The 18221-nt window shown below is 41.2% G+C and overlaps 1 protein-coding gene across 1 annotated transcript; it reads left to right on the top strand.

The window, feature by feature from the left end:
- The first annotated feature begins 9917 nt into the window (after positions 1 to 9917).
- Positions 9918 to 13836, top strand: LOC126184203 (uncharacterized). Its single transcript, XM_049926571.1, has 3 exons — positions 9918 to 10017; positions 11889 to 11977; positions 13417 to 13836. Exons 1-3 carry the CDS (start codon positions 9918 to 9920, stop codon positions 13834 to 13836), a joined length of 609 nt encoding a protein of 202 aa, XP_049782528.1.
- The last annotated feature ends 4385 nt before the right edge of the window (positions 13837 to 18221 follow it).

The raw sequence follows: 18221 nt of genomic DNA, 5'->3' as shown, positions 1-18221 counted from the left end.
ACTTTCTATGACAATGAGATCTTAAATAATTACCTCATGGGATAGATGAATTTAATTTCTAGGGACTTTATTTCATAGGTTAACTGGTCAAGAATTAATGGCTTGCTTTAAAACGTCTTTTAGCACAATAATTATTGGGCCCATTTAAATTATACATCTTTTGTGTAAACACATGCGTTTACACCCATGTGTTTGGTAGTTGGAGAGGCACAGCTTGAGACATAAAACCTGTCCACTGCAGAGGCTAAGCCAGAGTTGTTCAGTTAAAGTGGCAATAAAACTGGTCTCCCCAAAGAATTGTAAGTCTGGTCATCTCCTCGCCTCTTGCAATACTGTGGGATGCGTAAGTGTCTGGAGGAAGTATTGTCTTCTCCTCAAGGTGTTAGTGTTGTATCTGCTTGCAGGGGCAGCTGTTAGTATGAGTATAGTGTGTAGTTGTACCCAATCAAAAATTTCGTAATAGGTATTTTACCCACAATGGATTTGAGGGAATATGTTTGCACTAAGAGAACCTTTGCGGAGCAGATGTGCTAACTACAGTTGCAATAATGTACTTGTGTCAAAGTGTGAGTTATCTCCTAGTTTTGGGCATTACTAACCTAACATATTGGTGTAGCCACTGCCATGCTTTTGGAAACGCTGCAGTCCCAAATGAGAGAGAATAGTACTGAAATGATTAGATTGCTTCTGAGCTTCGTGAAGTACAGTGGTCGTTCTGATTTAGACAGTAGCTCCACCAATGTTCTCTTGGTGCACAAAGTAATGCATTTATGAAAATATATGGCATAAGTAAGTAATTTCAAAAGAGGAGCAATGAGAAATAGCGCAGGGAAGTGCTATACTTTGTTTTTGTGTTTATTTTTAATTTCGCGGATGTCGGATGCTTATTTTGAACGCTTACTGTAAATGGCTGTAAAAGCCATTTATCAGACTATTAAGCACTTATTGCATGACACAGATTTTTTTTTTTGAAAAATATTAAAAGAATTAGTGCATTTATTTTTTTTCATCAGATAGTATTTGTCTTTAGGCAGTGGTCACAGTGGCACAGGTATCTGTGAATTCCACCAACAACCAACATCATCCAGTCTTTTCAAATTAGTACACCACTACATGTGCAGTCACAATGTAGCTGATTGTATCACCCCAATGGACAGATTTGGGATGTCAGTTGGTGAAATTCAAATCAGTTTTTTCAGTCATAATGGCTGACACGGCAAGAAACATGGACTGTGGGAAACTGATAACTTTAGTCAAAGGAGTAGTTTGTGGCATCCTGCGGATGAAAAATTTCATAATCGGGATATATCTCGGAATCTGTGAACTGAAACCACTGGTTTATTGGGAACCACAAGTAGCAACATGTTTATTGAAACTTTAGGTGTAGATTATAATCACATGATTAAAGTTACTGTAGTGGATCTTTTTGGGTTGTGGTAGTTGGACATTAGTTGTCTACAAATTACTGTTGCTGCTTACTGGCATTTTTATGCTGTTAGGCTGGTTATTCTGTTCCATGAAGCGGTTTGCAAATGTGGTGCATGTATGCTTTTCCACTTTAAAGTGCTTTGGCTGTCAGAGTATCCTATTCCAGACTTCATGTTTGTCTTTCACACGAATGCTGAATGACAGTCATTGAAGGTTGACTGACATATGTCTGCATAATTTCAAATAAATTCAGCCGAACAGATTTCTACTGCTTTCCTAGAGGTGTGGTTTGAGATCTCTTAAAAAATCGATACCATACTCATTTAAAGATGCAATTCTGGCTCAAGTAAAATGAGAAGTGGCACTTTGACATCTAGTGATGACATCTTTCCAATGATTAGGCCTATACCGTGTTCTGAAAATTACGGTTTCAAAGTTTCTGTGTGATATGTTGGATTTTATTTACCATGTCCTAAATACTATTAAATGTGGACACTATATCATGGCAGTCAGCCACAACCATAAACAAACAAGAACTTATACTGCCCAAGGGTACAGGAGTGGTGCAAGGGAATAAGCTTTGCCTCCCTCTGGAAGGGCTGCCATCCTATGTCTGCATTCTATGCTTCCACAGAAGCAAAACTGACATAATGGTCATCAGGATCATTGATTCCTTTTGATGTGGTGAGAGTCACATGCACAATGCAAATTGGAGAACACAAAGCATTTAGTATTGGCTACAGCGAAACTGTTTACTGCAGTTGGCAGAAGTAGTTCAGGCCCGACCTCTACCGGTAACTTACGCAACCATAGTTCTAAACACTCCCCACCAAAAACTGCCACGATATAGTGTCAGCATAATTTAAAAGCTAATATTTTCACTCTTGCACCACAAGTTCTACGAAATTTTTAATTTATTCTGTATTGAATTTTGGAGCTATGCTTAGTAAAAGTGTCCTAAAATACACTGTAAAATAGTTTATTTTCTTTATTAAAAGCTACACTGAATCTGAAATAGTACTGCCTCCAGAAATCTTGTTACATACTTTCTCAAATCCACTTGGGGAAGTGTACAAAGAACAGTGAAGCTTTCAGTACTAGAATCTGATTATCTGAATATACCTATTGCCAGTATTGCATGAATATACACCATTTTTAGAATAAAGTGAGCTGTTGTGAATCCACAAATATATTTTTCATTAATTAAATAATACCTGCTTACTTCACACAAATTTTATCCATTCATCACATAATAGAAACATCTACTTTCACCACATAAATTAACCGTTATGTTCTCATAATTGCTTGCAAAACCTTTATACACCATAGTTGCCAATGTAGCATAATAAACCATACTCTGAACAATGTGTTTTGGAGAGATCCTTAGTGCAGTCTATCACTGAAGCTACATATTTTCATAATACATGGGTATTCTGTAAAACTTATCTGATAATTCCAATAACTGAAGACAGTGTGTACAGTATTCGAACTGTTCTTTCCGAGCTCATTTGGCATCTATTTAATAGCAAACGCTGCATTGCAGAACTCGTCTCTGAGCACAGAGGCATCATGGTAGTATCCATCCCATGCATGGAGGTTAAAATCGAACCTACTTATTACACAGACTAAATTCTAACCTAACCTAACCTGGTCAGCTCCGCCAAAAGTTGGCTAATAAGATCAGACGCACTGTGACCAAGCCATCGTCCAGTGTCATTGGGTGACCTGTAGCAATGGCATCTGACAAACATTGTCTATGCCATTGTTAACGTAGCCTTAGACCTAATTAAGGCCAATTCACAATAGCCATCATGTCACATCACACCCCATCCTGTCAAAACGTTCTTCAATGCATTTCAAATGGCAACATCCACACTGGTCATCTCGTCCCATCACGTCACGTCACATCAGTCAAGGTTTCTCTGGAGGAAAGTTCTGATGGCCGATGCCATCCATCCATTGCTGATCACATGACCCACAAGCTCATTTCCTCCGAATACACAGCCATGGGCAGATCTCCATATTTTGTTTCATCATAGTTTTTGTGGTTGATATCATCCGATTGTTGTTCATTATTTGCTATAAATTGTTTCTTTTTGTTACTTCTTTTGTTAAAATTTGTAATAAATGATGACAGATTACCAATAATACATGTATGGTGTGAAATCCGTAACTCTTTGAGGTATAAGTATTTGAAGGTATTTGTTTCCTGTATTACTGAATAAAAAAAAAGTGAGAACTTCTACTTTCATACAGGTTCCAACAGCTGAAGAGGAATGGCTTAGAACAGCAGCAATTTTTGATGAATTGTGTATTCGAGATAAGCTTCAAATAATACCTACCAAAAATTGCAGATATTTCACACGTTAACTTTTGTGAGATGAACAACTTGTATTACGTTTCGCTGAGCTGGAGCAAGGTACACAGTTCACGTAGAAATGTATGATGTTTGTTAGGTGTGCTCCCCAATTCGTCATCTGCATACACATGAAGCACCTACATACGTGTGGGAATAAGATCCATCCTGTTCCACCATCTAGTGATCGTACGCGTGAATCTCGTGCAAGTGGCCTCATCTACACGGTATGCGCTGGCGGAAATGGTGTGTTATGGGTAATCTTGCAAGCTCATATATCCCATGTAGAATGGGCTTAACAGTGGGAAAGTGTATCTCAGAGGTAAATTGATGTTAACTTCAGAGTACAAGACATTTTTAATTAAGTGAGTAAGGAAACTTGGAAATCGATGTGGTGGCATTTTGCCAGTACAGTGCAGCCAATTTTTATGCACCTTCTGGGAAACACACAAAAACAATTTTTCAAGTGTTTTTAGTGGATGTATTTGTGCAGTGTGATACTACACACAATTTGTAATTCATTTTCCGAGACGTAAGTTCCAAAACAAGACATCACTGTGAATTTGTCTTAGGACAATAGGAGGAGCAACCTAGCAGGTGAGGTCACAGGCATCAAATGACTGGAATGGAGCGTTTTAGCTGGCTTTCAAATTATTTGAATTTCATTTCCATTTTTATAAAAGAATACTGAAGTTCAAGAACGAAAAAAGCATGTTATGAGCATAAAATGATGTAATTAAATCTCTAAGATGATTTCTAGAGAGGAGTCAAATGCCTTACTGTATGTAGTACATTAAAAGTCATGACATAATCCGATACCAGCCATATGGTCTCTGGGCACTTGTGTGACATGAAATTGGCGAGAAAATGGAGCTCGCATCCTGGTCCAATAAGATTCAAGCTGCCCCTCTCCCTCCCCATTCTTTATAACTAAGTAACTGCATAGGGCTCCTCATTCAATGTCTGTGCATGCTAGGGAGAGAATCAGGTTTGTTTTAAACAAATTGTTACCAGCAATAATTTTTTCTGTGGTTCAATAGTGAAAGGATCAGGAAATAATAACAATGACATAACAAATTTATGTATGGTCTATTAATAACAATTTTTTGCACTACAATTGTATTACAATAATTTCTTGTTGTCTGTCAACAATTTGTATGGCTTTAATTACAAATGTAATTTACAATAAATTTTTTTCTAATGACCTATTTACAGTAAATTTCAAAGACATTTTTATAAATTTTCCTGTTGTCAAATATGTACATTGGTTTTATTTACAATAAATTGCAAAGCTGTTTCTTTTTACATTTAAGTTTATTGCTAACGCTGTACAAATTATTGTTCCTCTGAACTGGATGCACAAGAAAGGTAGACCTATACCCTCTGTGTGGCCTTAAGAATGTCAGGAGGGATTTCAGGAGTTGAAGGACGCGTTGTTACATTGTCATTGTCTGATTCATTATGATCCAGCTAAGCCTCTTGTGTTAGCTATGGATGCATCTTCTTACAGGATTAGGGCTGCATTCTCCCATAGAATTGGCTCATCCGATTGGGCGATTGCATTTCCATCATAAACTTTCAACAACAGTGCAATTATAGCCAACTTGAAAAAGAGGCGCTTGTCATTGTCTATGGTGTTACCAGGTTCCACCAATACTTGTACAGCAGACATTTCTATATGATTACAGATCATCAGCCATTAATGGCTTTGTTCAATCCTTCGAAGCTGTCCCTCCATGGAAAGCCAAAAATTGCAACGTTGGGTTCTGTTAGTAATTATCAGTACGAGATGTTGTACAGGCTCACCGCTTAACATTTGAATGCTGACTTACTGTTTTGGTAACCAGACGGTACGGTCACAGCACTTGATTCATCTGAGGAAGTTTTGTCTTTATTGCTCCAAGGTCCCTGGGGGGTAGTTCGCACAAAGCGACTCGCCCGACTCTGTCCGTCCAGACCATCTCAACGCATACAAACTGATTTCGTGGCTCGATTCTGGAACACACAATGGTTGTTTGTGGTAGATGCATACAGTAAATTTCCATTTCTTGCCCCCATGACATCCACCATTACTACTAGTGCAGTATCAGCTTTGTCCTCTATTTTTTGTGTCGAAGGTCTTCCTGAGGTCCTTGTCTCAGACGATGAACCATGGTTTACACCAGCCGATTTTCACCAGCTTTATGCTGATAATGGCATACACCATGTAACTACTGCTCCTTTTCATCCTCAATCTGACAGTGAAGCTGAACGGTTCGTTCGAAAGGCACATGTAGAAAGGCCATTCTTCTCACACATGGGAGGAAGCCTTAAAGATTTTTCTTTTCTCCTACCCCTTGTTGCCACGTGACAGAAAGCTGCTGGCAAAATTATTACACGGCCTTCCTCACAGTGCCCTGATGCATCTTCTACAGCTGCTGCAGAAACAGTTAGTTCCACAGGGACAATTGAAGTTTCAGCAGCAGGACGTTTTCTTTAAAGTTTTTGGTAAGAAACACCTTCGGGAGCACGGTGTCATCACACACGTATTCTGCTGTTAGACTTTAAAGTCGTTCAAGGTTCCTCTGGGCATCAATGTCGTCACCTGAATAAGCTGCAGCGCTCTTATGTTAGTGATTCTGGCACATAATGTTTGTCCACACATCCAGCACGCTGCTGGGATCTGCAAAAGCAGTCTTCTCCACTTTGCGGTTTGTGTCATTCAGAGCGGTGCTGATGGAGATGGGTATTGCACAGCTACCGCCGCCAATCCAGCAGCCTGAGCAGATGTCCATGCAGCCACCACCTCCTGACAGCTGTCGCGACAATAGGGTACAAATATCTCTGGAGTGAGTGTTTGGATGCACAAAACAGATTCTGCGTTGCCAGTATACAAAGCCACCCTGGTGACCTGATCTCGGGACACCGTAGCTTTGTCTGTAATGTGCCTTGTACATTTACAATGTCATTACATTGCTAGAACAATCAGATTCTGTTCGTAGGTGTCATGGATTTGGTATAGACACATCGTAAACGTTTGCATTTGATATACCTCAAATAAACCGGACTCTTCATCTTTGAAGAGGAAAAAAAGAATCATTTTTCCTTCTTTACAGCAAGTCTCACAGCCCATATGTACTCATTTTTTGATATCTGGGACAGCCACCACTATCTTTGGATTTTATACGGAACTTTATCATTTTGCCGAGTCTGTTGTGGAAAATTTTTCCTGTGACAGCATTTCAAAATGGCTTAGTAGCACACCAGCACATTTGAAAGTGTCCAAAAAAATTCTGAACTTGCCGCACATTAGCGGTTATACCACCAGCTTCCTTGTCATTTTTTTCCAGCTTTTTTATGTTTATTTTCCTTGCAACAATGTTTACATTTGTGCAACTTTGGCCAACATCTAGGGTATAATATATGTACCTCAAAGATATCAGGATGCAAATAAAATAAAAAAGTAAAATACTCCTGTTGGGTAGGGAGCAGTTTTGCTTACTGGTTACGCTTTGATGTATTTATTTAGCGCATTTCATGTAAATAATCCCACTACATTACAGACTAAGTAGAACTGAAAAAAAAAAATCTGATCGCTGGTTAAATGTGCTACAAAGCCATATGCATCCCAAATACTAACAATATATATCACACATTTCACTCTCCTCTCTTCCCCCTCCCCCAAACACACTGAAGACTGCATGAACTTACAATACTGTTGCCTCCATAACATTTATTTTAGCTTCTCAGTGTCATCTGTTGAGGCATCTCAGTGTCATCTGTTGAGGCATAGACTGTGTAACAGCATGAAGGCAAGTGGACAATGACACATGACAGAGTTTGATGGCATCTTAGATACTAATATTTTATGCCTGTTAATCAAGTGGTACACATAATAACATGAAGGTTATTCCAAAAAGGACAGCTGAATTTTTACTTTAATTATAGTCTGTCTGTCTATGTGTGTGTGTGTGTTTGTTTCAGATTTTGTTCCCCATTATTATGGTTCACATTCAGTCTGATGATTTCTTATTGACCTGCTTGCAAATTAGAATATACAACCCAAGTGTAAGGATGCCAGTGTTGTGATAAACATAAATGAAGGAAGTGTTATGCACCAGACTTGTGCAGTAAATTTATTTAAGATAAATGCTGAAATTTCACTCAGTATAATATGTCACACACTGAAGAGCCAAAGAAACTGGTACACCTGCCTAATACTGTGTAAGGCCCCTGCGAGCACGTAGAAGTGCCGCAACATGACGTGGCATGGACTCGACTAATGTCTGAAGTAGTGCTGGAGGGATTGACACCACGAATCCTGCAGGGCTGTCCGTAAATCCCCCAGAGTACGGCGGGGTGGAGATCTTTTCTGAACAGCACATTGCAAGGCATCCTAGATGTGCTCAATAATGTTTGTGTCTGGGGAGTTTGTTGGCCAGTGGAAGTGCTTAAACTCAGAAGAGTGTTCCCAGAGCCACTCTGTAGCAGTTCTAGTGAGGCGTTGCACTGTCCTGCTGAAATTGCCTAAGTCCGTTGTTATGCACAATAGACTTGAATGGATGCTGGTGACCAGACAGGATGTTTACATATGTCTCACTTGTCAAAATCGTATCTAGACGTATTAGGGGTCCCATATCACACCAACTGCACATGCCCCACACCATTACAGAGCCTCCACCAGCTTGAACAGTCCCTGCTGACGTGTAGGGTCCATGGATTCATTAGGTTGTCTCCTTACTCGTACACATCCATCCACTCGATACAATCTGAAACGAGACTCGTCAGACCAGGCGACATGTTTCCAGCCATGAACAGTCCCATGTCAGTGTTGAGGAGCCCAGGCTAGGCGTTAGGCTTTTTATTGTGCAGTCAGTTTTACCAGATTCCTGATACTCGTGATACACTCGAGAAATGGTCATACAGGAAAACCCCCACTTACCTCGGAGATATTGTGTCTCATCACTTGTGTGCCGACTATAATACCGTAGCAGTCGCACGGTTCCAGACTGAAGCGCCTAGAACCGCTCGGCCACCCCGGTCGGCGAAAATACATATTTGAAGCCGGTAATAGGTATAAAACATCATCAGTAATGGTACTAAATGCCTTCCCCACAAATTATTTTGAGCAATTAGATCAGGAGTCCACTCGAAGTGTAAGTGGTTGCGAAAAAATACTTGGCCTCTCAGCAACAAATAATACTTAGTAAATAAGGAGCACCGTGGCGGATATAGGGATTAGTGAGCACATAGTCGTTGTAGGGAGACTCGCCACTGCAACAATAGGTTAATAAAAGATGGTACTGACTGCCCATTGTACACAAAACAGGCCAGAAAAGTATTGCAGAAGCAACGAAAACTGCACGCCAAATTTAAAAGAACACAAAATCTCCAAGATTGATGATATTTTACTGACGTTCAAAACTTAGCACAGACTTGAATGCTAGGTGCCTTTAATAGCTTCCACAATGGAACTCTACCTCGAAATCTAACAGAGAATCCAAAGAGATCCTGATCATATGCAAAGTACACAAGCGGCAAGACACAGTCAATACTCTCACAGTGTGATAGCAATGGCAATGTTACTGATGATGGTGCCACTAAATAAAAAAATAACACACACACACACACACGCGCACCCATGCCCGAGGGAGGACTCGAACCTCAAGCGGGAGGGGCAGCGCAGTCCGTGCATGGCGGTAGATGCAGTGGGCGCACACAAGCAGTTATAAAGCACATTTTTTAATGATCACAGACATATACAATATGAATCCACCACAAAGTACAAAAGGCGCAATAGAACAATACAAAGAAAACTATGTAAACATTCCACTGTTGCCGTCACAAGTGGCGGATTTAAAAGTTTTACCCCCCTCCCTCCACCCCCCACAAAAAATACATGTTTTAAACCATAACTATTACCCGGTCACTTCGCAATTGCCGTTTTGGGTGGGAGTGCTGTGAGCCGTTTCCGTACTCTGCTATTCGTCGTTCTGAACGACGCGTCAGCGCTCTAGTCGCTCTCAATCAAAGTGTAATATGGTTCCTGCACTGTACTTGGGCCTTGTACACATGATAGTGTTGCAATGCGCGTTATGGGCAGCGCGTTACAACGCGCGCTGTTCAAAAACAATAAACCGTTGACTGCGTACACATGCAACACGCGCTTCGAAATGACGCTGCGTCGCAACGCGCGTCTCGAAGGTTCCTCGAGGATGGCGCGTCCGCCGCGCGCCTCGAGTTGCTAGTAGCGGGTTTGGGTGTACACAGGCATTCAGTCTAGCGCGCGCTTTGGTGCTCTCATCATGGAGGAACGTACGTTTGACACTGAGATCTTCATTGAAGAAGTGAAAAGTCGTCCTGTGATATGGGAAGTGCGGACTACAAGAACAGAGTATTAAAAAGATCAGCGTGGCAGCAATTGGTTGATCTGTTTGCTGATGAGGGTTGTTCAGAGGAACAGAAGAAAATTCTTTGTAAGAGGCAACTTTAATATTAAGGTTAAACTACACAGTAGATTAATACAGTTACACATAAGTAACTGTTTTATATTGTGACTCTAAATTTAGTCGTAAGTTAAAGCAGTTACTATTTAATAGCATTACTTATAATAGAGCATAATGCGAATAATTATGTGTAAAATTGAATAATTAACATACAAATAAACATTTGTATATGTAACTACTGACGAAGCCTATTTGGATGTGATATCTGTCAAAGGCAACTAAAGCTATTTATTTATGTTATCTTTATTTTATTTACAGAAAGTTGTTAACATGATGTCTATTACAAATAGTGTATAATATCTAATCAATATCTACAGAGAAATGCATGACAGAAAAATATTTAATTGTTCATAATTACACTGTATTGTTCTAATGGGCAATTAATGTTGTATTATTAACATATACTTGTCTCATACGTGTTCGCAATTGCACTCTTGTTTACACCATTTTATCTTGGCATGGTAGCTTGCCTTCGCTGATGAAGTAACGAGCAAATCTGTCCCTTACTTCTTTTGCATACATGTTGGGCCGTGGAGAAGTTACTCCAGACAAGGCAACGAATGGCGCCTTATAAAATGTATCTTCATACCTGTACCCATCTCGTTGTCTTACATAGTTATGCAACACACAACTTGCCAAAACTATACTTTCTGCAAGTTCTAAACTGACATTTAGAGGCCTATGAAATATTCTCCATTTGTTTGCCATAATACCGAAGGTACATTCAATATACCTGCGAGATTTTGACAATCGGTAGTTTAAAACTCTTTTAATATGAGACAATAATTTTCCAACGTATGGAGACATGATGTGTTTCGACAGACCAAACGCATCATCTGATACAAAAACATGAGGCAATGGTGTAATGTCCACATTTGAAATTGGTTTTGCCTGTGGAATATTCAATGTACCTTCTATGAGTTTTTTGTAAAATATTGATTCCTGGAAAACTGATGAATCATTACTTTTGCCATAGGAACCAAATCCACAAACAAAAAAACGGTAGTTAGCATCACAAACAGCTAGTAGTACATTTGAATGAAAATGTTTGTAGTTGTAAAAAAGGGACCCTGAATCATTGTGTTGCACAATACGAACATGTTTAGAGTCCAGTGCTCCAAGGCAGTTAGGAGAGTTGGCATCCTTTAGAAAGTCACCGAGCGAGGTGGCGCAGTGGTTAGACACTGGACTCGCATTCGGGAGGACGACGGTTCAATCCCGCGTCCGGCCATCCTGATTTAGGTTTTTCGTGATTTCCCTAAATCGCTCCAGGCAAATGCCGGGATGGTTCCTTTCAAAGGGCACGGCCGACTTCCTTCCCCGTCCTCCCCTAATCCGATGACCTCGCTGTCTGGTCTCCTTCCCCGAAACAACCAACCTTTAGAAAGTCGTTACTAACTTGTTCCCACTTGTCTTCTGTCATAGGCGGTATACAAATTGTTTTCAATTTGTTCCATATTACTGCACAAACTTGACGGATTATGTTCCCTGTGGTTGATTTTCCTACTCTGTAATGGTAATGAAGTTCAGCAAAAGAACATCCTGTTGCCAGATACCTGAAAAAAATGTTAATTTTTTACTGTGTTAATTGACTACAAAGTTTACAAACATTTTTTTAGGAACAACTTTACAAAAGAGATGGAAGAGTCTGCGTGACAATTTTGCCAGAGAATTAAAAAGAAGGAAGACCAAGATATCAGGATCTGGAGCAAGCAGCTCTACTCCTTATACACTCCTGGAAATTGAAATAAGAACACCGTGAATTCATTGTCCCAGGAAGGGGAAACTTTATTGACACATTCCTGGGGTCAGATACATCACATGATCACACTGACAGAACCACAGGCACATAGACACAGGCAACAGAGCGTGCACAATGTCGGCAATAGTACAGTGTATATCCACCTTTCGCAGCAATGCAGGCTGCTATTCTCCCATGGAGACGATCGTAGAGATGCTGGATGTAGTCCTGTGGAACGGCTTGCCATGCCATTTCCACCTGGCGCCTCAGTTGGACCAGCGTTCCTGCTGGACGTGCAGACCGCGTGAGACGACGCTTCATCCAGTCCCAAACATGCTCAATGGGGGACAGATCCGGAGATCTTGCTGGCCAGGGTAGTTGACGTACACCTTCTAGAGCACGTTGGGTGGCACGGGATACATGCGGACGTGCATTGTCCTGTTGGAACAGCAAGTTCCCTTGCCGGTCTAGGAATGGTAGAACGATGGGTTCGATAACGGTTTGGATGTACCGTGCACTATTCAGTGTCCCCTCGACGATCACCAGTGGTGTACGGCCAGTGTAGGAGATCGCTCCCCACACCATGATGCCGGGTGTTGGCCCTGTGTGTCTCGGTCGTATGCAGTCCTGATTGTGGCGCTCACCTGCACGGCGCCAAACACGCATACGACCGTCATTGGCACCAAGGCAGAAGCGACTCTCATCGCTGAAGACGACACGTCTCCATTCGTCCCTCCATTCACGCCTGTCGCGACACCACTGGAGGCGGGCTGCACGATGTTGAGGCGTGAGCGGAAGACGGCCTAACGGTGTGCGGGACCGTAGCCCAGCTTAATGGAGACGGTTGCGAATGGTCCTCGCCGATACCCCAGGAGCAACAGTGTCCCTAATTTGCTGGGAAGTGGCGGTGCGGTCCCCTACGGCACTGCGTAGGATCCTACGGTCTTGGCGTGCATCCGTGCGTCGCTGCGGTCCGGTCCCAGGTCGACGGGCACGTGCACCTTCCGCCGACCACTGGCGACAACATCGATGTACTGTGGAGACCTCACGCCCCACGTGTTGAGCAATTCGGCGGTACGTCCACCCGGCCTCCCGCATGCCCACTATACGCCCTCGCTCAAAGTCCGTCAACTGCACATACGGTTCACGTCCACGCTGTCGCGGCATGCTATCAGTGTTAAAGACTGCGATGGAGCTCCGTATGCCACGGCAAACTGGCTGACACTGACGGCGGCGGTGCACAAATGCTGCGCAGCTAGCGCCATTCGACGGCCAACACCGGGGTTCTTGGTGTGTCCGCTGTGCCGTGCGTGTGACCATTGCTTGTACAGCCCTCTCGCAGTGTCCGGAGCAAGTATGGTGGGTCTGACACACCGGTGTCAATGTGTTCTTTTTTCCATTTCCAGGAGTGTATATATTTCTCACGGCTCCAATTTTTAGAAAATACAGTAAGTAATAAGGAGACTACCAGTAATCTTGATGACCATGGTCAGGACACAGTCATCTTGGAGGAGGAGGAAGCAGCTACTGACGATTTGAACAGGCCTGAACAAAGTACCGAAAACCCAGTAGGTAAGAAAAAAATTAAGTTAAATCCAGTTGATAACCATTTTTCTGACATTTTAAACAAAAGTATTTTGCTAAGAGAACAAAGAGAAACGGAAAAAAATAACGAAGATGAGGACAAACTCTTTTGTCTCTCTCTGTACAAGGAACTGAAGAAAGTGCCTGAACACGGTAAAATTAGAACGAAAATTCAGTTACTTGAAACAATACAAAGAGCCCTAGATTTCTACAACGGACCGCAGCTCGTGGTCGTGCAGTAGCGTTCTCGCTTCCCGCGCCCGGGTTCGATTACCGGCGGGGTCAGGGATTTTTTCTGTCTCGTGATGACTGGGTGTTGTGTAATGTCCTTAGGTTAGTTAGGTTTAAGTAGTTCTAAGTTCTAGGGGACTGATGACCATAGATGTTAAGTCCCATAGTGCTCAGAGCCATTTCTACAACGCAACTGCGATTAATGAGACACGTGAACCTGTGCACTACCAACCATTCTGCAGTATGCAACATGGCCAAGTATAGCCAGGTGCTTTTCCAGCCCAAGCTTCTCAGTCTCCACAAGTACCGGTCACCTCACAAGCAGGGTCTGAACATCAACCATTGCCGAATATACAATATGGCCAGGTACACTCAGGAGCTTTTCCAACACATGCAACTCAGACCCCACGACGACCACAAGAGGCCGCCTCACAAGCAGATAGTTGCACTTCTCTACGAAGTTCTGAAATATTGGATTTGTACTAAAACTGAAGGATTTTCTTTACTTTAAGAAAGAATAAAAATTTTAAATTGCTGTCTTGTCAATTTGTTATTTTATATACAATAATTTATATCGTACATGTAATATCAGTTTATAAATAAACTTATCTCAATGTGATTACGAGTTTCTCTTCTGGTGAAATACTATCACTAACGTAGTTCCCACTAGGTGCCAGGTCATCATGAACTATGTTCAATAACTTGTCAAAGGACGCAATCGACATTCTTAAGTAATTAAAAAACTTTGGCCCATGTTTTCTTAGATTTGGGTACAGAGTTACAAAATATCCGTGAGTTAATTTGTCACGTAAAATCGAATGTACCCAGTACTGTCTTTGCCTTCGTCTCCGTTCTTTAAGCCTGCGGTGCATAATCCAAAGACGTGCTGCCTCTTCAACTTCCATGGCCAAACTGGAGTTCAACGCGGCGTCAACGCCGTACGTGTGTACACGCCACTTTCTCTGATGCGCGTTGCAACGCGCGATGCAACGCTATCATGTGTACCTAGCCTTGGTGTACGGCAGCGGATAAAACAAACTTAAAACTGCATTGTGTTAACACATTCTTCTGCCGAAAGACAACAGAAACGAACACAAGGAAAATAACTTTTCTTTTATGGCCTAAAAATTCAGTAGAGCGTCTAGGAGATAACGGATTTTTGTTATACATTCACTTTTAATATGTCCTTTTTACACGAAACCGTTGAAAATAAAAAGTTTTTTTTACGATCTAAAAATTGAAGCGAACGTATCATACATTAGAAATTAATACGTACTTTACAAAGATGCGTTCAAAATTAAAATTTAACTGTCGATTTTCCGATCTAATAACTTGAATGTGTAGCAGATAAAAAAAAAACACATTCGGTATTAATACGTGAATCAATAGGAAAACGTAAGAAATTAAAATGAAAGAGAGATTTCGGTAAACGAACTAATAACTAAATACAGACGAACAAACACAGAACTGGATTTGCTATTACATCATTTTCCAGACTAGTGTGGAAAAATCAAATTTGTTTTATAATCTAATAATTACGTGTAAAGCATTAGAGTCTGTGTAGCTAGATGCTGCATAATAAGTGTAGACAATACCTTTAATCCATGTAAGGGCTGAACAGTTTTGTACTGCAGCTACTCCTCTCACCGTAGCTCTTTCTGACCGTATTCGAAAAGCTTTTACGTATTTATCGACAGAACTGAACTACGTTATTTATTAACACATTTTCATCTGAGCGTACTCTCCGACAACGTATATTTCCGCGATAACTATACATTTCAGCAGATGCCAAGAATAAGCATCAGTTGTAATATACTACAGCATCGATATGACGTAACTGTACAGCACCGAGCGGCCTGAGTCATTCAGGTTGTTGTTGTTGTGGTCTTCAGTCCTGAGACTGGTTTGATGCAGCTCTCCATGCTACTCTATCCTGTGCAAGCTTCTTCATCTCCCAGTACCTACTGCAACCTACATCCTTCTGAATCTGCTTAGTGTATTCATCTCTTGGTCTCCCCCTACGATTTTTACCCTCCACGCTGCCCTCCAATACTAAATTGGTGATCCCTTGATGCCTCAGAACATGTCCTACCAACCGATCCCTTCTTCTGGTCAAGTTGTGCCACAAACTTCTCTTCTCCCCAATCCTATTCAATACTTCCTCATTAGTTATGTGATCTACCCATCCAATCTTCAGCATTCTTCTGTAGCACCACATTTCGAAAGCTTCTATTCTCTTCTTGTCCAAACTATTTACCGTCCATGTTTCACTTCCATACATGGCTATACTCTATACAAATACTTTCAGAAATACTTAAATCTATACTCGATGTTAACAAATTTCTCTTCTTCAGAAATGCTTTCCTTGCCATTGCCAGTCTACATTTTATATCCTCTCTACTTCGACCATCATCAGTTATTTTGCTCCCCAAATAGCAAAACTCCTTTACTACTTTAAGTGTCTCATTTCTTAATCTAATACCCTCAACATCACCTGACTTAATTCGACTACATTCCATTATCCTCGTTTTGCTTTTGTCGATGTTCATCTTATATCCTCCTTTCAAGACACCATCCATTCCGTTCAACTGCTCTTCCAAGTCCTTTGCTGTCTCTGACAGAATTACAATGTCATCGGCGAACCTCAAAGTTTTTATTTATTCTCCATGGATTTTAATACCTACTCCGAATTTTTCTTTTGTTTCCTTTACTGCTTGCTCAATATACAGATTGAATAACATCGGGGAGAGGCTACAACCCTGTCTTACTCCCTTCCCAACCACTGCTTCCCTTTCATGTCCCTCCGCTCTTATAACTGCCATCTGGTTTCTGTACAAATTGTAAATAGCCTTTCGCTCCCTGTATTTGTCCCCTGCCACCTTCAGAATTTGAAAGAGAGTATTCCAGTCAACATTGTTAAAAGCTTTCTCCAAGTCAACAAATGCTAGAAACGAAGATTTGTCTTTCCTTAATCCATCTTCTAAAAGAAGTCGTAGGGTCAGTATTGCCTCACGTGTTCCAACATTTCTACAGAATCCAAACTGATCTTCCCCGAGATCGGCTTCTACCAGTTTTACCATTTGACTGTAAAAAATTTGTGTTACTCTTTTGCAGCCATGACTTATTAACTGATCATTTGGTCATTTTCACACCTATCAATACTTGCTTTCTTTGGGATTGGAATTATTATATTCTTCCTGAAGTCTGAGGGTACCTCGCCTGTTTCATACATCTTGCTCACCAGATGGTAGAGTTTTGTCAGGACTGGCTCTCCCAAGGCCGTCAGTAGTTCCAATGGAATGTTGTCTACTCCGGGGGTCTTGTTTCGACTCAGGTCTTTCAGTGCTCTGTCAAAATCTTCACGCAGTATCGCATCTCCCATTTCATCTTCATCTACATCCTCTTCCATTTCCATAATATTGTCCTCAAGTACATCACCCTTGTATAGACCCTCTATATACTCCTTCCACCTTTCTGCTTTCCCTTCTTTGCTTAGAACTGGGTTTCCATCTGAGCTCTTGATGTTCATGCAAGTGGTTCTCTTATCTCCAAAGGTCTCTTTAATTTTCCTGTAGGCAGTATCTATCTTACCTCTAGTGAGATAAGCCTCTACATCCTTACATTTGTCCTCTAGCCATCCCTGCTTAGCGATTTTGCACTTCCTGTCGATCTCATTTTTGAGACGTTTGTATTCCTTTTTGCCTGCTTCATTTACTGCATTTTTATATTTTCTCCTTTCATCAATTAAATTCAATATTTCTTCTGTTACCCAAGGATTTCTACTAGCCCTCGTCTTTTTACCTACTTGATCCTCTGCTGCCTTCACTACTCCATCCCTCAAAGCTACCCATTCTTCTTCTACTGTATTTCTTTCCCCCATTCCTGTCAATTGTTCCCTTATGCTCTCCCTGAAACTCTGTACAACGTCTTGTTCTTTCAGTTTATCCAGGTCCCATCTCCTTAAATACCCACCTTTTTGCAGTTTCTTCAGTTTTAATCTACAGGCCATAACCAATAGATTGTGGTCAGAGTCCACATCTGCCCCTGGAAATGTCTTACAATTTAAAACCTGGTTCCTAAATCTCTGTCTTACCATTATATAATCTATCTGATACCTTTTAGTATCTCTAGGGTTCTTCCATGTATACAACCTTCTATCGTGATTCTTAAACGAAGTGTTAGCTATGATTAAGTTGTGCTCTGTGCAAAATTCTACCAGGCGGCTTCCTCTTTCATTTCTTAGCCCCAATCCATATTCACCTACTACGTTTCCTTCTCTCCCTTTTCCTACACTCGAATTCCAGTCACCCATGACTATTAAATTTTCGTCTCCCTTCACTATCTGAATAATTTCTTTTATTTCATCATACATTTCTTCTATTTCTTCGTCATCTGC

The sequence above is a fragment of the Schistocerca cancellata genome, chromosome 4 (assembly GCF_023864275.1).
Source record: "Schistocerca cancellata isolate TAMUIC-IGC-003103 chromosome 4, iqSchCanc2.1, whole genome shotgun sequence".
Taxonomy (NCBI): Eukaryota; Metazoa; Arthropoda; class Insecta; order Orthoptera; family Acrididae; genus Schistocerca; species Schistocerca cancellata.
The sequence above is the reverse complement of the archived record's forward strand: the minus strand, read 5'-3'. Positions and strand labels throughout refer to the sequence as shown.